The sequence below is a fragment of the Dasypus novemcinctus genome, chromosome 26 (assembly GCF_030445035.2).
Source record: "Dasypus novemcinctus isolate mDasNov1 chromosome 26, mDasNov1.1.hap2, whole genome shotgun sequence".
Lineage (NCBI taxonomy): Eukaryota > Metazoa > Chordata > Mammalia > Cingulata > Dasypodidae > Dasypus > Dasypus novemcinctus.
The window spans coordinates 28,744,443-28,761,888 of NC_080698.1; the positions used below are offsets into that span (position 1 = coordinate 28,744,443).

General features: G+C 39.1%; 1 protein-coding gene across 1 annotated transcript in view; it reads right to left on the reverse strand.

Annotated features, from left to right (window-relative positions):
• SUCLG2 (succinate-CoA ligase GDP-forming subunit beta) overlaps positions 1-17,446 on the reverse strand; it is a 305,148-nt gene that overhangs the window by 100,218 nt on the left and 187,484 nt on the right. Inside the window, exon 8 of the mRNA XM_004457048.5 lies at positions 11,335-11,496. Coding sequence (XP_004457105.1) covers positions 11,335-11,496 — 162 coding nt within the window. The remainder of the gene's footprint in view (positions 1-11,334; positions 11,497-17,446) is intronic.

Here is a 17,446-nt window from a genome sequence, read left to right on the forward strand (position 1 = left end):
ACATTCCAGAGTGGGAGAGAGGTGATCCTTCTCTTGTGCCACATCAGCTTTCTGTTCTGCTATGTCTTCTCATTTTCTCTCTTCTCTGTCTCTTGTTGTGTCATCTTGTTGCACCAGCTCTTTGCGTCAGCTGGCACTCCCATGCGGGGTGGGATTCCCCTGAGGGAGGCAACACTCCTGCATGGAGTGTCACTCCCACGTGGGCTGCATGGGCCAGCTCGACGCATGTGCCAGCTTGCCTTTTTATGAGGAGGCCCTGGGCATCAAACCCTGAGCCTGGAGCCCAACTGCTTGAACCACATCCATTTCCCTAACTGTATGTTTTTTGCTTCTTATATTTAATTATATAGAATTCTTTTCCTAAAGTTAGAAGGCATATTTAAAATAAGAAAATAAAAAGGAAATCCATTGTTGTTGTAAATATAAGGCTACCTTTGAATTAAAAAAAAAAACAAAAGGAGGGGGGGAAGATGGCGTCTCAGTGAGTGCACCTTATAATCTCTCCTGCAAAGAAGCAGCTGAGTAGGGTTGGAATCTTGCTGGGCCAGGCTGTTTTGGGTGTTTGCAGGGCAGGAGGTGTCTGGACATCGATTTAGTGGGACAGAGATGGAGGAGATTCTTGTGAGAAGTGGAATTTTGGGTTTCTGACACAGAGGTCAGAGCTTCCAGCTAGAGCCCCTCCCCCTAGGGCTGGCGGCCCATCTGCGGTGGTCCCTGAATTGTCTGTAGTACAGTGGCACACCCAGCAAGCTGTTTCAGGGGCTTGCAGGGCGGGAGGTGTCTGGAAGCCGATTTGTTGAGACAGAGACGGAGGAGATTCTTGCGAGACGTGGAATTTTGGGTTTCTGACACAGAGGTCAGAGCTTCTGGCTGGAGCCCCTTCCCCTAGGGCTGGCGGCCCATCTGCGGTAATCCCTGAATTGTTTCTAGTACAGTGGCGCTCCCCAGTGGGCTGTTTCGGGGGCTTGCAGGGCGGGTGGTGACCTGAAGTCGATTTGGTGACAGAGTGACAGAAGAGACTCTTGTGAGAGGTGGAATTTTTGGTTTCTGACGCAGAGGTCAGAGTTTGCAGGCATGACCCCTCCCCCTAGAGCTGGCGCCCAGCTGCGGGGATCCCTGAAGGCTGTATTGCACTGTGATGCTCCCAGGCTTCCTGTTAACCAGATGCGTGGTTCCCAGGTCTGTGTCCCCTAAACCCTGGTGGCCCACACCCCAGAGACACACATCTCTTGAGTCTGCAATTTCAAAGACTTCCCATCCCTGAATCCACCATGCCCTGAGGTCCATCTGAGGTCCTTGCTTGTCCTAGTCCTCAGCGCTTGTGGGTTTTTTTTTCCTTTTTCTCTTTTGTCTTTTTTAATAGTCTTGGTTACTAATATTGCATTATCTCCTGGTCTTTTCTTCCATTGTATCCCCCAAGGTCCTTTTTCATTTATTTAGTTTTTTTTCTTTCTTTCTTCTTTTCTTTTTCTTGCTTGTTACCCTCTCTTTTCTTTGCCCACCCCCCTTTTTTTCTTCTTTTTTTTCTTTTCTCTCTTTTTCTTCTTATTTTATTTTATTTATACAATAGGTGCTGCAGGGAGTGCCTCACATTTGCTGTGTTTCCTCATCCTCCATTTCCTTGTTTCTGTATGAATTGATTTTGGACACCTACACTATCCCCTTTCCCCCACATCTTGCTATCCTCCATCATCTAATGTCTCTCTTACATTCCACCTCCCTTTCTTTGGTCCCCAAATTGTCTAACTTTTAATTTCTAAAACCTTTGTTCTGTTTTCTGTCTTTTATCCACTCTTGATATTATTGTATTTCTTTTCTCTTTCCCTCTCCCATGAAAACACTGGCTTTTTAATTTATACTATGTTCCTCCCCATATTCAGTTGACTATCTCATTATAGGTACTCTACTTACTATTATAACTCTACACAACTTACATGAGCCTAATATCCATTCTCCCAGATTTCATATTGTTGCTGTTAACATTTATTACCAATGTACTTTACACATTTTCTTTTCTTACACAATTTCCTTTCTCTGGCCCTAATACTTTCCTTCAAAGTGAACTTAGCCAGCAAAAAGAAATTAGAATAAGAAGAGCAAAGTGACAAAGAGAAGACATAACACTTATGCAAGAACAACAACTAATTAATCCCCAAGACTAGACAAAGAAGCTAAGGAACAGATAAAACCTGTTAAGATAAAATGATGACCAGATAGCAACAAAAAACTACAAACCAAACCAATAATCAGGAAAACATGGCTCAATCCAATGAAAAACTAAAAACCAGGAAGAGGAGCAGAATATCAGACAAGTAATTTAAGATCTCAGAACATACACAAGAGACCAACTTAATGAGGTAAAGGAAGAGTTTAACAATATGAAGAAAACACTTGGAGAGGAAATTGCAGACATACGCAAAAAGATAACAGATATGATGGGAATGAATAACACAGTTTAAGAAATAAAAAATAGACTCTCAGCAAATAGCAGCAGATTAGAAGAGGCAGAGGAGAGAATTAGCGACGTGGAAGACAGTACATTGGAAATCAAACAGATAGTAGAATTGATCGATAAAAAGACAGAAAAAATCCAGCTAGGACTTAGGGACCTGAATGACAATGAAAAACGCATAAACATATGAATTATAGGCATCCCAGAAGGAGAAGAGAAGGGAAAGGGGACAGAAGGGATGTTGCAGGAAATAATGGCTGAAAACTTTCCAAATCCAATGAGAGAGATGGATGTACATATCCAGGAAGCACAGCACACCCCAAACATCATAAACCCCAACAGGCCCACCCACCCCAAGACATATACTTGTCAAATTATCAAATGCTCAAGACAAAGAGAAAATTCTAAAAGCAGCAAGACAAAAGAGAACCATCACATACAAGAGAGGGTCCATAAGATTAAGTGCTGATTTCTCATCTGAAACCATGGAGGCAAGAAGGCAGTGGTATGATATAGTCAGGGTACTAAAAGAAAAAAATTTCCAACCAAGAATACTCTACCCAGCTAAACTAGCATTAAAAATGATGGAGAATTCAAAATATTCACAGATAAACATAAATTGAAAGAGTATGCCAACAAGAAACCTCCCCTTCATGAAATACTAAAGGGAGTTCTGCAGGAAGAAAGGAAAAAACAGGAGAGGCAGAGTGAGTTGGAGGAGAGTGTAAGAGCAACATAAAAGACAAAAAGAGAAGGAAAACAAACAAACAAAATATGACAAACACAAGTCCAAACAAAATATGGCTAACATCAATAATTCCTTGAAAGTAATAACACTGAATGTCAATGGATTAAACTCACCTATCAAAAGATTCAGACTGGGACATTGGATAAGGAAATATGACCCATCTATATGCTGTCTATAAGAAACACATCTTAGACCCAGGGATTCATGGAGGCTGAAAGTGAATGGTTGGAAAACAATCTTACAAGCAAACAATAACCAAAAAAAGGCAGGAGTAGCTATATTAATATCAGACAAAATAGACTTTAAATGTGAAACAATTGTGAGAGACAAAGAAGGATACTACATATTAGTGAAAGGGACAATCTCTCAAGAAGAACAAACAATCATAAATATTTATGCTCCTAACAAGGGTGCCTCCAAATATGTGAGGCAAACACTGGAAAAACTAAGTGAAAGAAGAGATGCCTCCACAATTATAGTGGAAGATTTTAATACACCACTATCAACTTTGGACAGAACATCTCAAAAGAGAATTAATAAAGAAACAACATATTTGAACAGTATATTAGAGGAGCTGGATCTAATAGACATATACACATCATTACACCTGAATACAGCAGGATATACATTTTTCTCAAGTGCATATGGATCTTCTCCAAGATAGACCATATGCTAGCCAACGAAGGAAGGCTCAATGAACTCAGAAAGATCAAAATCATACAAAATAATATCTCTGACCACAGTGGAGTCAAGCTGGAAATATGCAAGGGCCAGAGGCCCAGATTTCACACTGAGATATGGAAATTAAACAGCACACTCTTAGAAAAACAGTGGGTCAAAGAGGAAATTTCAAAAGAAATCAATACCTACTTTGAAACTAATGATAATGATAACACAACATACCAAAACTTATGGGATGCAGCAAAAGCAGTACTGAGAGGGCAATTTATAGGCATAAATTCATACATCAAAAAAGAAGAAAGAGCAAAAACTGAAGAACTAACTGTACATTTGGAGGAATTAGTAAAAAGACAACAAAGTAACCCCACAGGAAGAAGAAAAAAAGAAATAACAAAGATAAGAGCAGAACTAAATGAAATAGAAAATAAGAAAGCACTTGAAAAGATAAACAAGACCAAGAGCTGGTTCTTTGAGAAGATCAATAAAATTGACAAACCCTTAGTGAGACTAACAAAGGGAAAAAGAGAGAAGATGCAAATACACAAAATAAGAAATGAGAAAGGAGATATCACCACTGACCCACAGAAATAAAGACTATCATAAGAGGATACTTTGAAAAACTATATATCAACAAAAATGACAATTCAGAGGAAATGGACAAATTCCTAGAAACACATAAGCAGCCAATACTGATGAAAGAAGAAATTGATGATCTTTAACAAACCAATCACAAGTAAAGAGATAGAATCAGTCATTAAAAACCTCCCACCTAAGAAGAGCCCAGGGTCAGACAGCTTCACAGGTGAATTCTACAAAATATTCCGGAAAGAACTAACACCAAAACTGCTAAAACTCATCCAAAAAATCAAAACAGAAGGAACATTATCAAACTCAGTCTATGATGCCAAAATTACCCTAGTAACAATGCCAAACAAAGACACCACAAGAAAGAAAAATTACAGACCAATTTCTTTAATGAATCTAGACACAAAAATCCTCAACAAAATACTTGCTAACCGTATTCAACAACACATTAAAGGAATTATACACCATGACCAAGTGGGATTCATTCCAGGTATGCAAGGATGGTTCAACATAAGAAAATCAATCAATGTAATACACCATATAAACAGATTGAAGGAAAAATATCACATGATTATATCTATAGGTGCAAAAAAAGCATTTGACAAAATACAGCACCCTTTCTTGATAAAAACACTCCAAAAGATTGGAATACAAGGAAATTTTTTGAACATCATAAAGAGTATATATGAAAAACCCACAGCCAACATCATTTAAATGGTGAAATCCTAAAATCTTCCCTCTAAGATCAGGAACAAGACAAGGATGCCCACTCTCTATCCTTCTATTTAACATTGTCTTAGAAGTACTTGCTCGAGCACTGAGGCAAGAACCAGATATAAAAGGCATTCAAATTGGAAAGGAAGAAGTCAAAATTTCATTATTTGCAGGTGACATGATCCTATACATAGAAAACCCTGAGAGGACTACAACAAAGCTTCTAGAACTCATAAATGAGTTTAGTAAAGTCACATGTTATAAGATCAATGCGCAAAAATCAGTAGCATTTCTGTTCACCAATAATGAGCAAGCTCAGGAGGAAATCAAGAAATAAATATCATTTACAATAGTCAATAAAAGAATCAAACACCTAGGAATAAATTTAAGTAAAGTTGTAAAAAACTTACACACAGAGAACTACACAAGACTGTTGAAGGAAATCAAAGAAGACCTAAATAAATGAAAGAATATTCCCTGTTCATGGATAGGAAGACTAACTATTATTAAGATGTCTATCCTACCAAAACAAGTCTACACATTCAATGCAATCCTAATAAAAATCAACACAGCATTCTTTAAGGAACTAGATAAACTAACTAGGAAATTTATTTGGAAAGCAAAGAGGCCCCGAATAGCCAAAGACAGATTGAAAAAGAAAAATAAAATTGGAGGAATCACATTACCTGACTTCAAAACATACTACAAAGCTACAGTAGTGAAAACAGCATGGTATTGGCATAAGGAGAGACACACAGACCAATGAAATCGAATTGAGAGTTCTGATATAGATCCTCATATATATAGCCATATAATATTCAATAAAGCCACTAAACCCTCTCAACTGGGAGAGAATAGCCTATTTGACAAATGGTGCCTGGAGAACTGGATATCCATATGTAAAAGAATGAAAGAGGATTACCAACTCACACCTTATACAAAAAACAACTCAAGATGGATCAAAGACTTAAATATAACAGCCAAGACCATAAAGACTTTGGAAAGCAGTGTAGGGAAGCATATACAAAACCTTGTAATAGGAAATGGCTTCATGAAGTTCACACCAAAAGCATGAGCAGCAAAAGAACAAATCGATAAATTGGACTTCCTCAAAATTAAAGCCTTCTGCTCCTCAAAGGAGTTTGTCAAGAAAGTGAAAAGGGAGCCTACACAATGGGAGGAAATATTTGATAACCATATATTGGAGACTTATAACTTGCATATATAAAGAACTCCTATATCTTGAAAATAAAAAGTTAAACAACCATTTAAAAAATGGGAAAAAGATTTAAACAGACACTTCTCCAAAGAAAAAATACAAATGGCTAAAAAGCACATGAAAAAATGCTCCAAATCTCTAGCTATCATGGAAATGCAAATCAAAACTACAATGAGATACCATCTTACTCCCATAAGATTCGCAGTTGTGAAAAAAACATGACTACAAATGCTGGGGAGGATGTGGAGGAATGGGAACACTCATCCACTGCTGGTGGGAATGCAGAAGTATCCAACCATTCTGGAGGACAGTTTCACTGTTTCTCAAAAAACTAACCATAGATTTGCCATATGACCCAGCAATTCCACTGCTGGGTATATACCCAGCAGAACTGAAAACAAGGACAGAAACCGATATATGCACACCAATGTTCATAGCAGCATTGTTCACTATTGCCAAAAGTTGGAATCATCCCAAATGTTTATCAACAGATGAATGGATAAATAAAATGTGGTATATACATACAACGGAATACTACTTGGCTTTAAGAACAAATACACTACAAACACACGTGATAACATGGATGAATCTTGAGAACCTTATGTTCAGTGAAGCAACCCAGGCATTGAAGGACAAATACTGCATGACCTCAATGATATGAAATAAGTAAACCAAGCTGCCTCAGAGAGCTAGAGACTGGATGATAGGCTTACAGGAAATCAGGGGGTAGAGGAAGGATGTAAGCTGACATCTACATGGGTGAAATCTATGATAAGGTGGAGTTAAGTATGCGTACACGGAAGGGATAAAATGGGGGCATAGGGTTACCTTTGGGTGGGGCTTTGCAGGCTTGAGGGGGGCTAGGGATGAGATGATGGGCAATATTGCCCAAGAAATTGGGGGGGGGGGAGGGTGGGGCAACATACTAACATAGGAGATTGTCAGGTGTTCGTTGAGAGTATAATGCTGAGAAAACCTTTCCAAAAATATAATAAGGAACGTTACCTGTTTAAGATACTTAAAGGGGATAATCTGACACAGGACAGGTTCCTAGGGAATATGTGAAGGCTCATTTTGTCATAGTGGGTTATATCACTGGGTAGAGACCCATATAATGAGAGTGAAGGTGTACCCACATCCTGGGGAGGACTGATGCCATCAAATAGAGGGACCTGTATCTCTCAAGAGAAATGGTGGCTCCCAGGGCATTAGGGCAGTTGAGCACGTCAAGCCCTCAACACTGTTGCAAGTATCTCTGAACATGGCTCTTCAAGAAAATGAAGATTGACTGTCACTGTGTGCCCTAAGGGGAGTGGGAAATAGGTAGTGAATAGATGGAAACAATGTAACTGTGTGGGCGATAGAAGTGTTTCACAAGAGTACGCAAGGATGGATATAAGACATGTAAAATTACACCAAAAATACATAGGGGCTGATAGGGTAAAATGTAAATCATAATGTAAAACATAAGATAACTAAAAATTTAGAAAATTGTATAGTCTAAAATATAAACTACTACGTAAACACAAATGTTACCTTGTTTGAAAGCTATTGTCTCAATATTTGTGTATCAGTTTCAGTAAAAATGGTATGAATATATTAAAAGATTATTGCTGTGGGAGGGAAAAAGTTTTATGTTGGATATGTGGGAGTACTGTATATTGTATATATGAATTACTGTGATCTAAGAGTCTTGTGAAGATAGGCTTAATAAATAGAAAAAAGAAAAGAAAAAGATAGGATGTAGAATTTTTCCAAATTAATATGTATCCTATATCTAACCTTTAAGCTCATCGCTATATTCCATTTTACTATTAAGGGAATCTGGCAATATATTGGGTTTCACTTTTCAGGAAGTTTTGGATCACAGAGAGGTTCAACAATGGCAGCGGAGGAATACTAGTGTGGGATGTTATTGGCAGGGGACACATGGTTGACAGGGAGTTCTACAGGGCATATATCAAGGGTACATAAAATGTTTGGATTTTTCATAGTGGAAACTTTTAAAAACAACAACTGAGGGAGTGCTGAGATCCTAGCCAGGGGAGCTCTATCACAGTCCCTAAAGGAACAGCAACAATCCCACAAGTGCAATGGCAAAGACCAAAAAAGAATTAAGGTCCAACAATGAACCACTGATACTAATGACTATGCTTGTGAGCCTGTGCACCTGAAATAAGAATAAGGCCTAGAGTAGCAGTGTGCCTAAGAGTTACCTCCTGAAAGTCTCCATGTTGCTCAAATGTGGCCAGTCTCGAAGCCAAACTCAGCATGTAAATTCGTTGCCTTCCCCCAGCATGGGACATAACTCCTGGGGATGAGCCTCCCTGGTGCCGAGGGATTACTACCAAGTACCAGCTGATGACATAACTAGAAAATGACCTTGAACAAAAGGTTCAACTCGGATCAGCAGAATAACTCTGTCTACATATAATAACAGGAGTTAAAAATGCTTTTTGACCTAAATCAAAGGGGAAATGGAAAGGACAAATGAGTTTATATGGCTATGAGTCTCTAAAAAAGAGCCGGGAGGTTATCAGAGGGGTTGTCCTTATGCACACCGGAGCAGAGTCCCAGAGACAGATAAAGTAGATACAACCCCAGGTGTTGGTTCTTCTGAGGGCTACAGAGACCCACAGGTTTTATGGTCATGGCAGATGGAATTCACTGCCATGTCAGTTGGCCCTTCTTTGGAGTTGCTGTTTCTGTGTGATGGAGCTGGATTCAGATGTGATCTCTTTTTACAAGCCTTTCCTGTTACTTTACCAGAATTGTAGTTGGTGCTGGGGTTTAAGATATACCCAGGGGATCTGAATCTCTGGACTGACCATATAATAGCCAGGCCCTGAGCCTCAACAGACTTCAGCTCCTACACTCTGGTTTATTGGACTTACCCCACTCAGCTAACATGGAGTTGAAGAATGTCAACCACCACACCATGGAGCCAAGAATGCCTACAACTGAAAGCAAGAGGACTGCATCCAGCATCCATGTGGAATCTAAGCCCCCTCTTCACATAGATGTGGAATGGACACAAGTAATCCATGGTCCACAGGATGGAGGAATAGAATATGGATTAGAGTGGACTTACTGATATTCTATTCATGAACCATTGTGATTAGTAATCGAAGAAAATGTGGCATTGGTGTGGAGAAAGTGGCCATGGTGGCTGCTGGGTGTGGGGAATGGAAGGAAGAGATGAGATGTGGAGGCGTTTTCGGGACTTGGAGTTTTCCTCGGTGGTGCTACAGGGACAATTACCAGACAATGTATGTCCTCCCATGGCCCACTGGGTGGACTGTGAGAGAGTGTGGGCTATGATGTGGACCATTGACCATGAGGTGCAGCGATGCTCAGAGATGTATTCACCAAATGCAATGAATGTGTCATGATGATGGAGGAGAATGTTGCTATGCAGGGAGTAGTGGGGTGAAGGGTGGGGGTATATGGGGACCTCATATTTTTTGAATGTAATATTAAAAAAATGAATTTAAAGAAAAAAACAAAGCAAAACAAAAAATATAAAGTTAGAAAGAAAAAAAATGTCAAGCACAGCAGAAATTCTCAGGGTAAAGTAGCCTTTACTTTAAAAAAAATTTATTTTGAAAGAAGCTTTAGGTTATGTCAAGGTTACATAGAAAATATAGGGGAATTCCCATATACCCCACCCCTTCCCCTCCCCCCTTCACTTTTTCTGATCCTTGAATTCCCCAGACAATCCTATGGACTGTGACTAATTTAAGTCTGGGGTAAATAAATTGGAAATGGTTTATATAGGATGTTAAAAAAATTTAAAATGTGTTCATCACATCTTTCTATGCTTCTAGGCAGTCATGCCATGCACATTCCTACAGAAACTACAAAGTCTATATTTAATTTGTTCTAAACACACCATTTTATCTGTCCCCTTTCTAATACTTGCAAACACTGAGAGTGCATTAGTTTATCAGAATCAGAAGGAAGTGAGTGATCTAGTACATTACATTTATTGCTCCAATATAAAGCAAGGTCTTTTGTAACGTGATGTCACTTTCTATTGTATTGATCTGCGAACTGTTGGATAAGGTCTCTTTAGTTCTGAATATAATGATACCACTGGTTTAATGAACTACAAATCTTTTTTATTTTAATTTCTTTAAGATTAAAACCTCAGTTGTGCAATAAACTGGTTCAACCAGAAACACAGCCTCTTGCAATTGTCAAAAGAGTATAAAAATGTCAGCATTATATGCTGCGGACAATAACAGAAATTGTATTGCTTCTATAGACCTATTCTTATCTCAGTTGAATAAGCCATTTTCAAAAATTTAGATGAGAATGATGCAATCAATTGGTTTATCAACTGGCATAATGGATTAAGTAAACATTTTATCATTTGCTTACCTCAGAATCTGAACCTTTAGTACAATGATTAAAGTATATGTTCTCTTCGACTTCCTTCTGAGAAAACGATTTTATTTTAAATCCATGTTTCAAAATAGTTCCTAGAGCACTGACATAGACTCAAGTACCAAAGTGTCTTATTTTTACTATGCAAAGTTTAACTCAGATGGTTTAGACCCGTGGTTCCCAACCAGGGTGAGTCTGTCTCTCAGAAAACATGTGCAATGTCTAGAGGCATTTTGTCACCACGACTTGGGGTGAAGTGAGGCGTACCTGGAGTCTAGTGGGTAGTAGCCAAGCGTGATGCTGAACATCCTACAATACACGGCACAGCCCCCACAGCAAAGAATTATCCCATACAAATGTCAACAGAAACCCTACTTAAAACCAGTGATCACTGACTAAAATGAACTTTGGGAAGAAACTTAGGACTTTTTTCCCTAAGGATTTCTGGATACACGTTTACTTGCTATTAAGGAAATAACATTTTAGAAAACAGAGGTTCTACAACTCTAAAAGTTCGCAATTCTTTTGATATAACTATTTTCTTACCAAAGCAGGCAATGTTCCCATCCAGTCCTATGTATTTTAGATCATATCTGGCAGCTTCGTTTTCAATGGGTTCATTCTCTGACTTGTCATCCATGGCAAATATGTCCTTTTGTCGGAATTCTGCATTATCGTCAAAGTTTATCTTGGCGTCAAAACAAACAACTAAATAAAGAAAAAAGAACACATCTAAATATCTCTTGAGGATCTACAAATTAAGTTCTCCAGGATGGCAGACGCAGGAGAAAAAATGGTACGGTATTATTTTTATTCATGCTACAGGCAGAAGATGTTCTGGCTTTCCTGACCTTTAAACTTTAGGGCTACAAACAAAAAAGCAGGATCCCTGTTCTCAAGGGATCCATATTCCAGTAGAAAGAATAGTAATTTACACCTGTTGGTCTCTGTCAGTAAAATAACAACGGAAGTACTCCTCATCCATTAAAAGCTATATACTGGTATTGCTCACACAGCTTTAATTCACCATTTTTTATTTCATTCTTTGTCTTTAATATTTAACTGCTGATCATAACCTTTCTCTTTAATGCAAAGAGAGACTAGAAAACAATATTTAATCCTATTATTCTCCTTTGTACTTATTCTGAGACTGCAAAATGACACATTTATTTAATCAGTATCCTCACTAATATTTCCAAAAGATTTACTGGAAAGAAGACTGGGCCAAAATCAAAAGTTTTCTATTTGAGCAGGGGTGTCCCCCGCATAGGGGAGCCCCACGCCGCAAGGAGTGTGCCCCATAAGGAGAGCTGCCCAGCGCCAAAGATAGTGCAGCCTGCCTAAGAATAGCACCGCCCACACGGAGAAATGACACAACAAGATGATGCAGCAAAAAGAGACACAGATTCCTGTGCCGCAGAAGCGGACAAAGAAGACCCAGCAAATAGACACAGAGAACAGACAATCGGGGTGGGGGGGAAAGGGAGAGAAAGAAAGAAAGAAAGAAATCTTTAAAAAAAGAAGTTTTCTATTTGATTCTTAACTATCTCTGTACCTTCGATAAAATGAATTTTTCCATCTGGGCCTTGGTTTTCTTATTTGGTAAATGAAAACAACCAGCCCTTGTCGCTGATATACTTGCTTTGGGGTCTGCTAAAACTAAGATGGTTGCCTTGATTTTCACAGAACCATCTTATGGCTCTTGATCCAAAACAAAACACTGTGACACCAAGACTGGTCAGGATCCCAGAAGTATCAGCACTATTGCCTCCATCTTCTGCTCGATGGTAGATTTCTCCAACTATGTTAATGACCAACAGCCCTGGAACCAGTAAGACCCACTTGGTGACAGGGGTGGACCACAGAGTGCTTTCTTGACAGGACAGAGCCCGTGAGTACAGCCAGGCAGAGGTTGTGGGGGCAGAGAAGCATATCTGGGTGTCTGATTCTGACTCCTTTTATTGGTTCCCTCAGGGTAGAAATTAGTTGTCTGCAACTACACCCAATGGTAACATTCTTTTACTTTATTGGATGTTGATAGGCAGGACTCTCCAGCCAGGAATTTATAAATGTTCCCCATTCTCCTCCAGCATTGCTGCCATGCACTAACTCTTGAAATGGAAAAATCACCTCTGGCCTATCTCCCTCAAAAGCAATGGCCAGAGACTGTTAGTCACAGCTGCTTTATATGAAAAGAAACTATTCTGCATTACAGGATCATGAGGTTACAGGTCCTATGTAGTGATTTTTCCAAGGGTCTCCCTACCACAACACTCAAGTACCTTGTGATGGCTGGGAGTTATGTGCCTCCAAAAAACATGCTTTCAATCTTAATCCATTCCTGTGCATGTGAATTCACTGTAAATAAAATCTCTTCAGATGTTACTTGAGTTAAGGTGTGGCCCACGTGAATCAGGCTGTGCTTTAATCTGGATTACTGAGGTCCTTCATGAGCAGAAGGAAAGTCAGACAGAGAGAAGCCATGCTGAGCAGCCAAAAGCCAGAAGTCAAAGGACCCCAGCAGAGAAAGGAGAAGACAGAAGACACTGCCATGTGCCTTGACATGTGACAGAAGAGCCAAAGAACCCCAAGATCACTGGCCAGTCAGAAGATACCCATCCAGGGATGAAACTAGCCTTCTAGCCTCTGAAACAGTGAGGCAATAAATTCCTGCTGTTAAGCCAAATCATTGTATAGTATGTTTGTTTGAGCAGCTGGGAAACCAAAATACACCTTGATACAAACCTGTGACCTGTGCAGAGCTGGCATATTCACATCTAAGGATACTTGACATAAATAAAAGTCCAAACTACAGATCATTTAAAGAAGCACTGAACTGACAAGGGACAATCTTATAAAGAAGTTAATGTCTGCCTGAGTCCTTCATCTTGCCACAAAATGCCCAAACACTTTGACCGCACACTGTGAATACATGTACCAAATGAGTAATTACTTTTAGAATACTGAAATCTTAATGATGGAAACCTAAAATTGCCAAAGGAACTGGCCAATATTCTCTGCTCGCTGCCTTGGCATTTTCTCAGCAGTTAATGACCAGCTGAAAAATCAATAGGAAAGCAACTTCATTCTTGGTTTTCCACTAGTTTATAAATATATTTTAATGAATTTATTAGTAATTTTCGCCCTTCCATTACTCACTGGCAAGACTACTTGTAACTGACACCTTCATAATGAATGGGCAATGGCTATCAAATTGACTTCCTAAGTGAAGAGTTCCAAATAAAAGAATTCTTGGTAGAGATCAATAAACCAGTAAATCAAAATAGTTTCAAGCTGATCTTTGCCCCTTATAAAGACTACAGTTACAAGCTACTTGAGAAAGCACATAATTAATGGACATGTATGCAAAGTTCAGAAAGCAGTCCCAGCTAAATGCTTGCAAAGCCAGATTTTAAAAAGACGATTACCTGCAGCTATGAAATATGTGCCAAGTACAGAAAGTGAGTTCATTGTTTGCAGACCACCTTGAGAGAACTTTATAGTTAACCCAAGGCCTGAAAGCAGTGACTGTGGGATAAACAGTTGTTTATCTACAATGGCCCCTTGCCAACTGTATGGGAATTTAAAAACACTACATAAACAGGAGGTAAGCAAGGGAACTGAGGAATTAGGAATGGTGATCTAAAACCAAATTGCCATCATCGAGGCCTAAACTTTTTTGGGGGGAGGGGGGCGGAGGTAGGGGTAGGGAAATACTTTTAAGGAGGTATATGGACTCTCTCAGACACATTTTGGTTATACATGATAATATGAGTAAAAGCAGTCCAAATACACAAGTGATTCCCTGTCCTACTGCCTCGTTCTACAATGTTCCATCAACCTAAATGCTTTTCCTCATCTTGATCACGTGATGTACAAATTTGGCATCAAAAATCCCTAGGTATGGATTACAATTCTTGCCATTGACTAGCCAGGGGACTCTGGACATTGGACCTCTCTTAAGCCCCAGTGTCTATAAAATAGGATTATTTTCAACTGCTTGTTCCTGGTGGGAAGAGAGACTATGTAAAGTACGTAGCCTAAACAGCACTCACCACTGCCATCCTCCCACACATGCCCAGTGCTTTCTCATATGTGGAGCTTCCAACCCTTGAGACCGAGGCTACAGAATTCTTCTCTTCCTATCATGAAGTACTACCTGTCCTTTGTTTCATTTTCTTATAATCCCAGGCCTCTGTTTACAGTAAGCCTAAACTGAAGTCTACTAGACTTTGCATATGTACAGCAGACCAACGGTTTTCAATAAAAAGCCATCTTCTGAATACAAAAGGCTTTTCTCAAAGGAAGGATTTTCATAGTTGGCAGAGGTAAGTCTGCCTTTGCATTAGGGTCAGGGTGACTACAGATTGATACAAGCCAGTGAACCCCAAATGAGAAGCTAAGCCAGGAGTTAGTAAACTATGGCTCTCAGGCCAGCTCACTGCCTCCTTCTGTAAATAAAGCTTTACTGGAATGCAGTCATGCCTATTCATTTATGCATTGTCTAAGGCTGCTTTTCCAAGACAACAGGTAGGTTGAGCAGTTGCAATGGAGACTGTACAACCCACAAACCCTAAAATAGCGTTTGTGTTCTTTTGAAGAAAGTCTGTCAATCCCTGCTAAACCAAAATTCTCAGTCATTTGTATCCTGCTCTAACCAACTGACACAATAGTCACAGGTGTCATATTTGTTCCAGTGAAGGAGAAACTTAGGAAAGAGCATCTTAACAACATGAAAACAAAAAAACTTAACAAACAAAATAAACAAAAACCTAAAACTTACACAAAAGGAGTAGATGAATTCCTGAGTACTGACTGACTCTTAGATGCTTATTTACCCCTCATCAGACCCCAGGTTATTCCCTTTCAAACACACTTCTAGAACTGGTATGCTAAAAATGGACTGATGTCTATGTCAACAGCAGGGCAATATAGTAAACTTGCTTGCTCAAGCCTTAGCTTTGTCTTTTAGTAAAACAACAAACAACTATGGTAAAACCTATTTTTGTAGGGGCTGAGCTTGGTTCAGACATTAAGATTTTCAATGCCACATTAATGAAATCTCAATTCTATAGAAAATTCATCTTGAATAAAGGCCAATCTGTGCACAAAGTGGTTGAAAAAAACATACCTATTAATATTTATAAAACAATTTTCACCATCAAAAGCACATTGTTACATGCTTGATAGGTTATACAATTGAATTTTCTTTCTGAACAAATCAAAGAATGCTGCGGTACTTATATTCATAAGGAGTTTTTGTTGTTTTGTTTAGTGGTGTGAGATTTTGTGAGCTGCTAATTCAACAACCTTGATGGAGAACATGACTGGCAGTTAAAGGCCTCTGACCTAGAGTTTTAACAGAAGACTATGCCACAGAATTTAAAAAAAGAAAAATACATTTCAGAGGGGTGACTCACACATAAAAGAAACATAAAAACAGCAGGAAATAAGACTGTCATAATTAGTTTGAAAAATAATCTGTCTTCAAGCAATGTACTGTGTTTGATTTGTGATGAAAAACCATAATGTGCTATTGAAACGTGCCTTGCCAGGATGGCCTTAAAATGCTGATACTTTCAAATTAGTTCCACTTTCCATTAAATATTGCTGTTCCAAGAGTTTTATACTTTTTGGAACTTTTCTTTAGTTGCTGTGAAAAGAGAAAATAGATACGAGTTGGGGAGGGGAGGGACGAGAACTCAAAATATTCTTGAAAATAGAGTCATGTGTATGAAGAGAGAAACAGAGAAACACCCACTAACAACATGGGCACTTGCAAACACGAAGCAACAGGGTGGTTATTTAGGGAAATCAATCTGAAGAAAGAAAAGAATCTGATGTGCCAGTTAACTTTGGATCACCCTGCCTCAATTCTCAAGGAATCTTGGCCAGATAGTCAGTGTTTTAAATTTTATCTCATTCCTTTAGTCCAGTGAATGAATTTTGGATCCAACTAATTGAGAGCAGGAATCTTGGGACAACTGACACATTGGGTGAGATTTTTCTATGTTGAGGGAGCTATCCCGTTCATTGAAGGTTGTGTAGCAGTATCCCTGGCCTCTGCCCACTAGATGCCACTCCCAATTATAATAACCAGACATGCCTCCAGAAATGTCAAATGTCTCCTAGGAGGCAAAATGATCCTTCACCTCCCCAACTGAAAGCCAGTGCCTTAAGGACACCAGAGAATGGAGTCTTTGTATAGGCAGGCAGTGCTGGCTAAAGGTGGGAAGAAATGAAATATGATGCAAAAGCTCACCATTAATTGCAAAAGAAATGAATAAATGCATTAATTAATTAATTATTGCTAATGAAAGAAAACATTATTTCTTACTTGGCCACAGGTTTAATGGATTAACTGTGGCATTGCCATTACACATGTAAGAAAAATACATTAAAGTTCTCTTTAGTAACAGTTTACTTTCATTTTAATAAAATAAAAAAGTAGGTCATTCTAGTAGACATGGTTTGATTCAGTGTTGCGTTTTCTGTTGCCAAACTGCCTCCCTCCTCCACCATGTGAGTCTCTCTCAGTGATTGGTCTAGAGGTGGGCATGTGACCCAAGCAGGGCCACTCATTGAAAGGACTGCTATGGTTGCTGGAGGAGAATGATGGGCTCTGGGGACCTTCTTGGCTGCCAGCTCCAGAGACCCT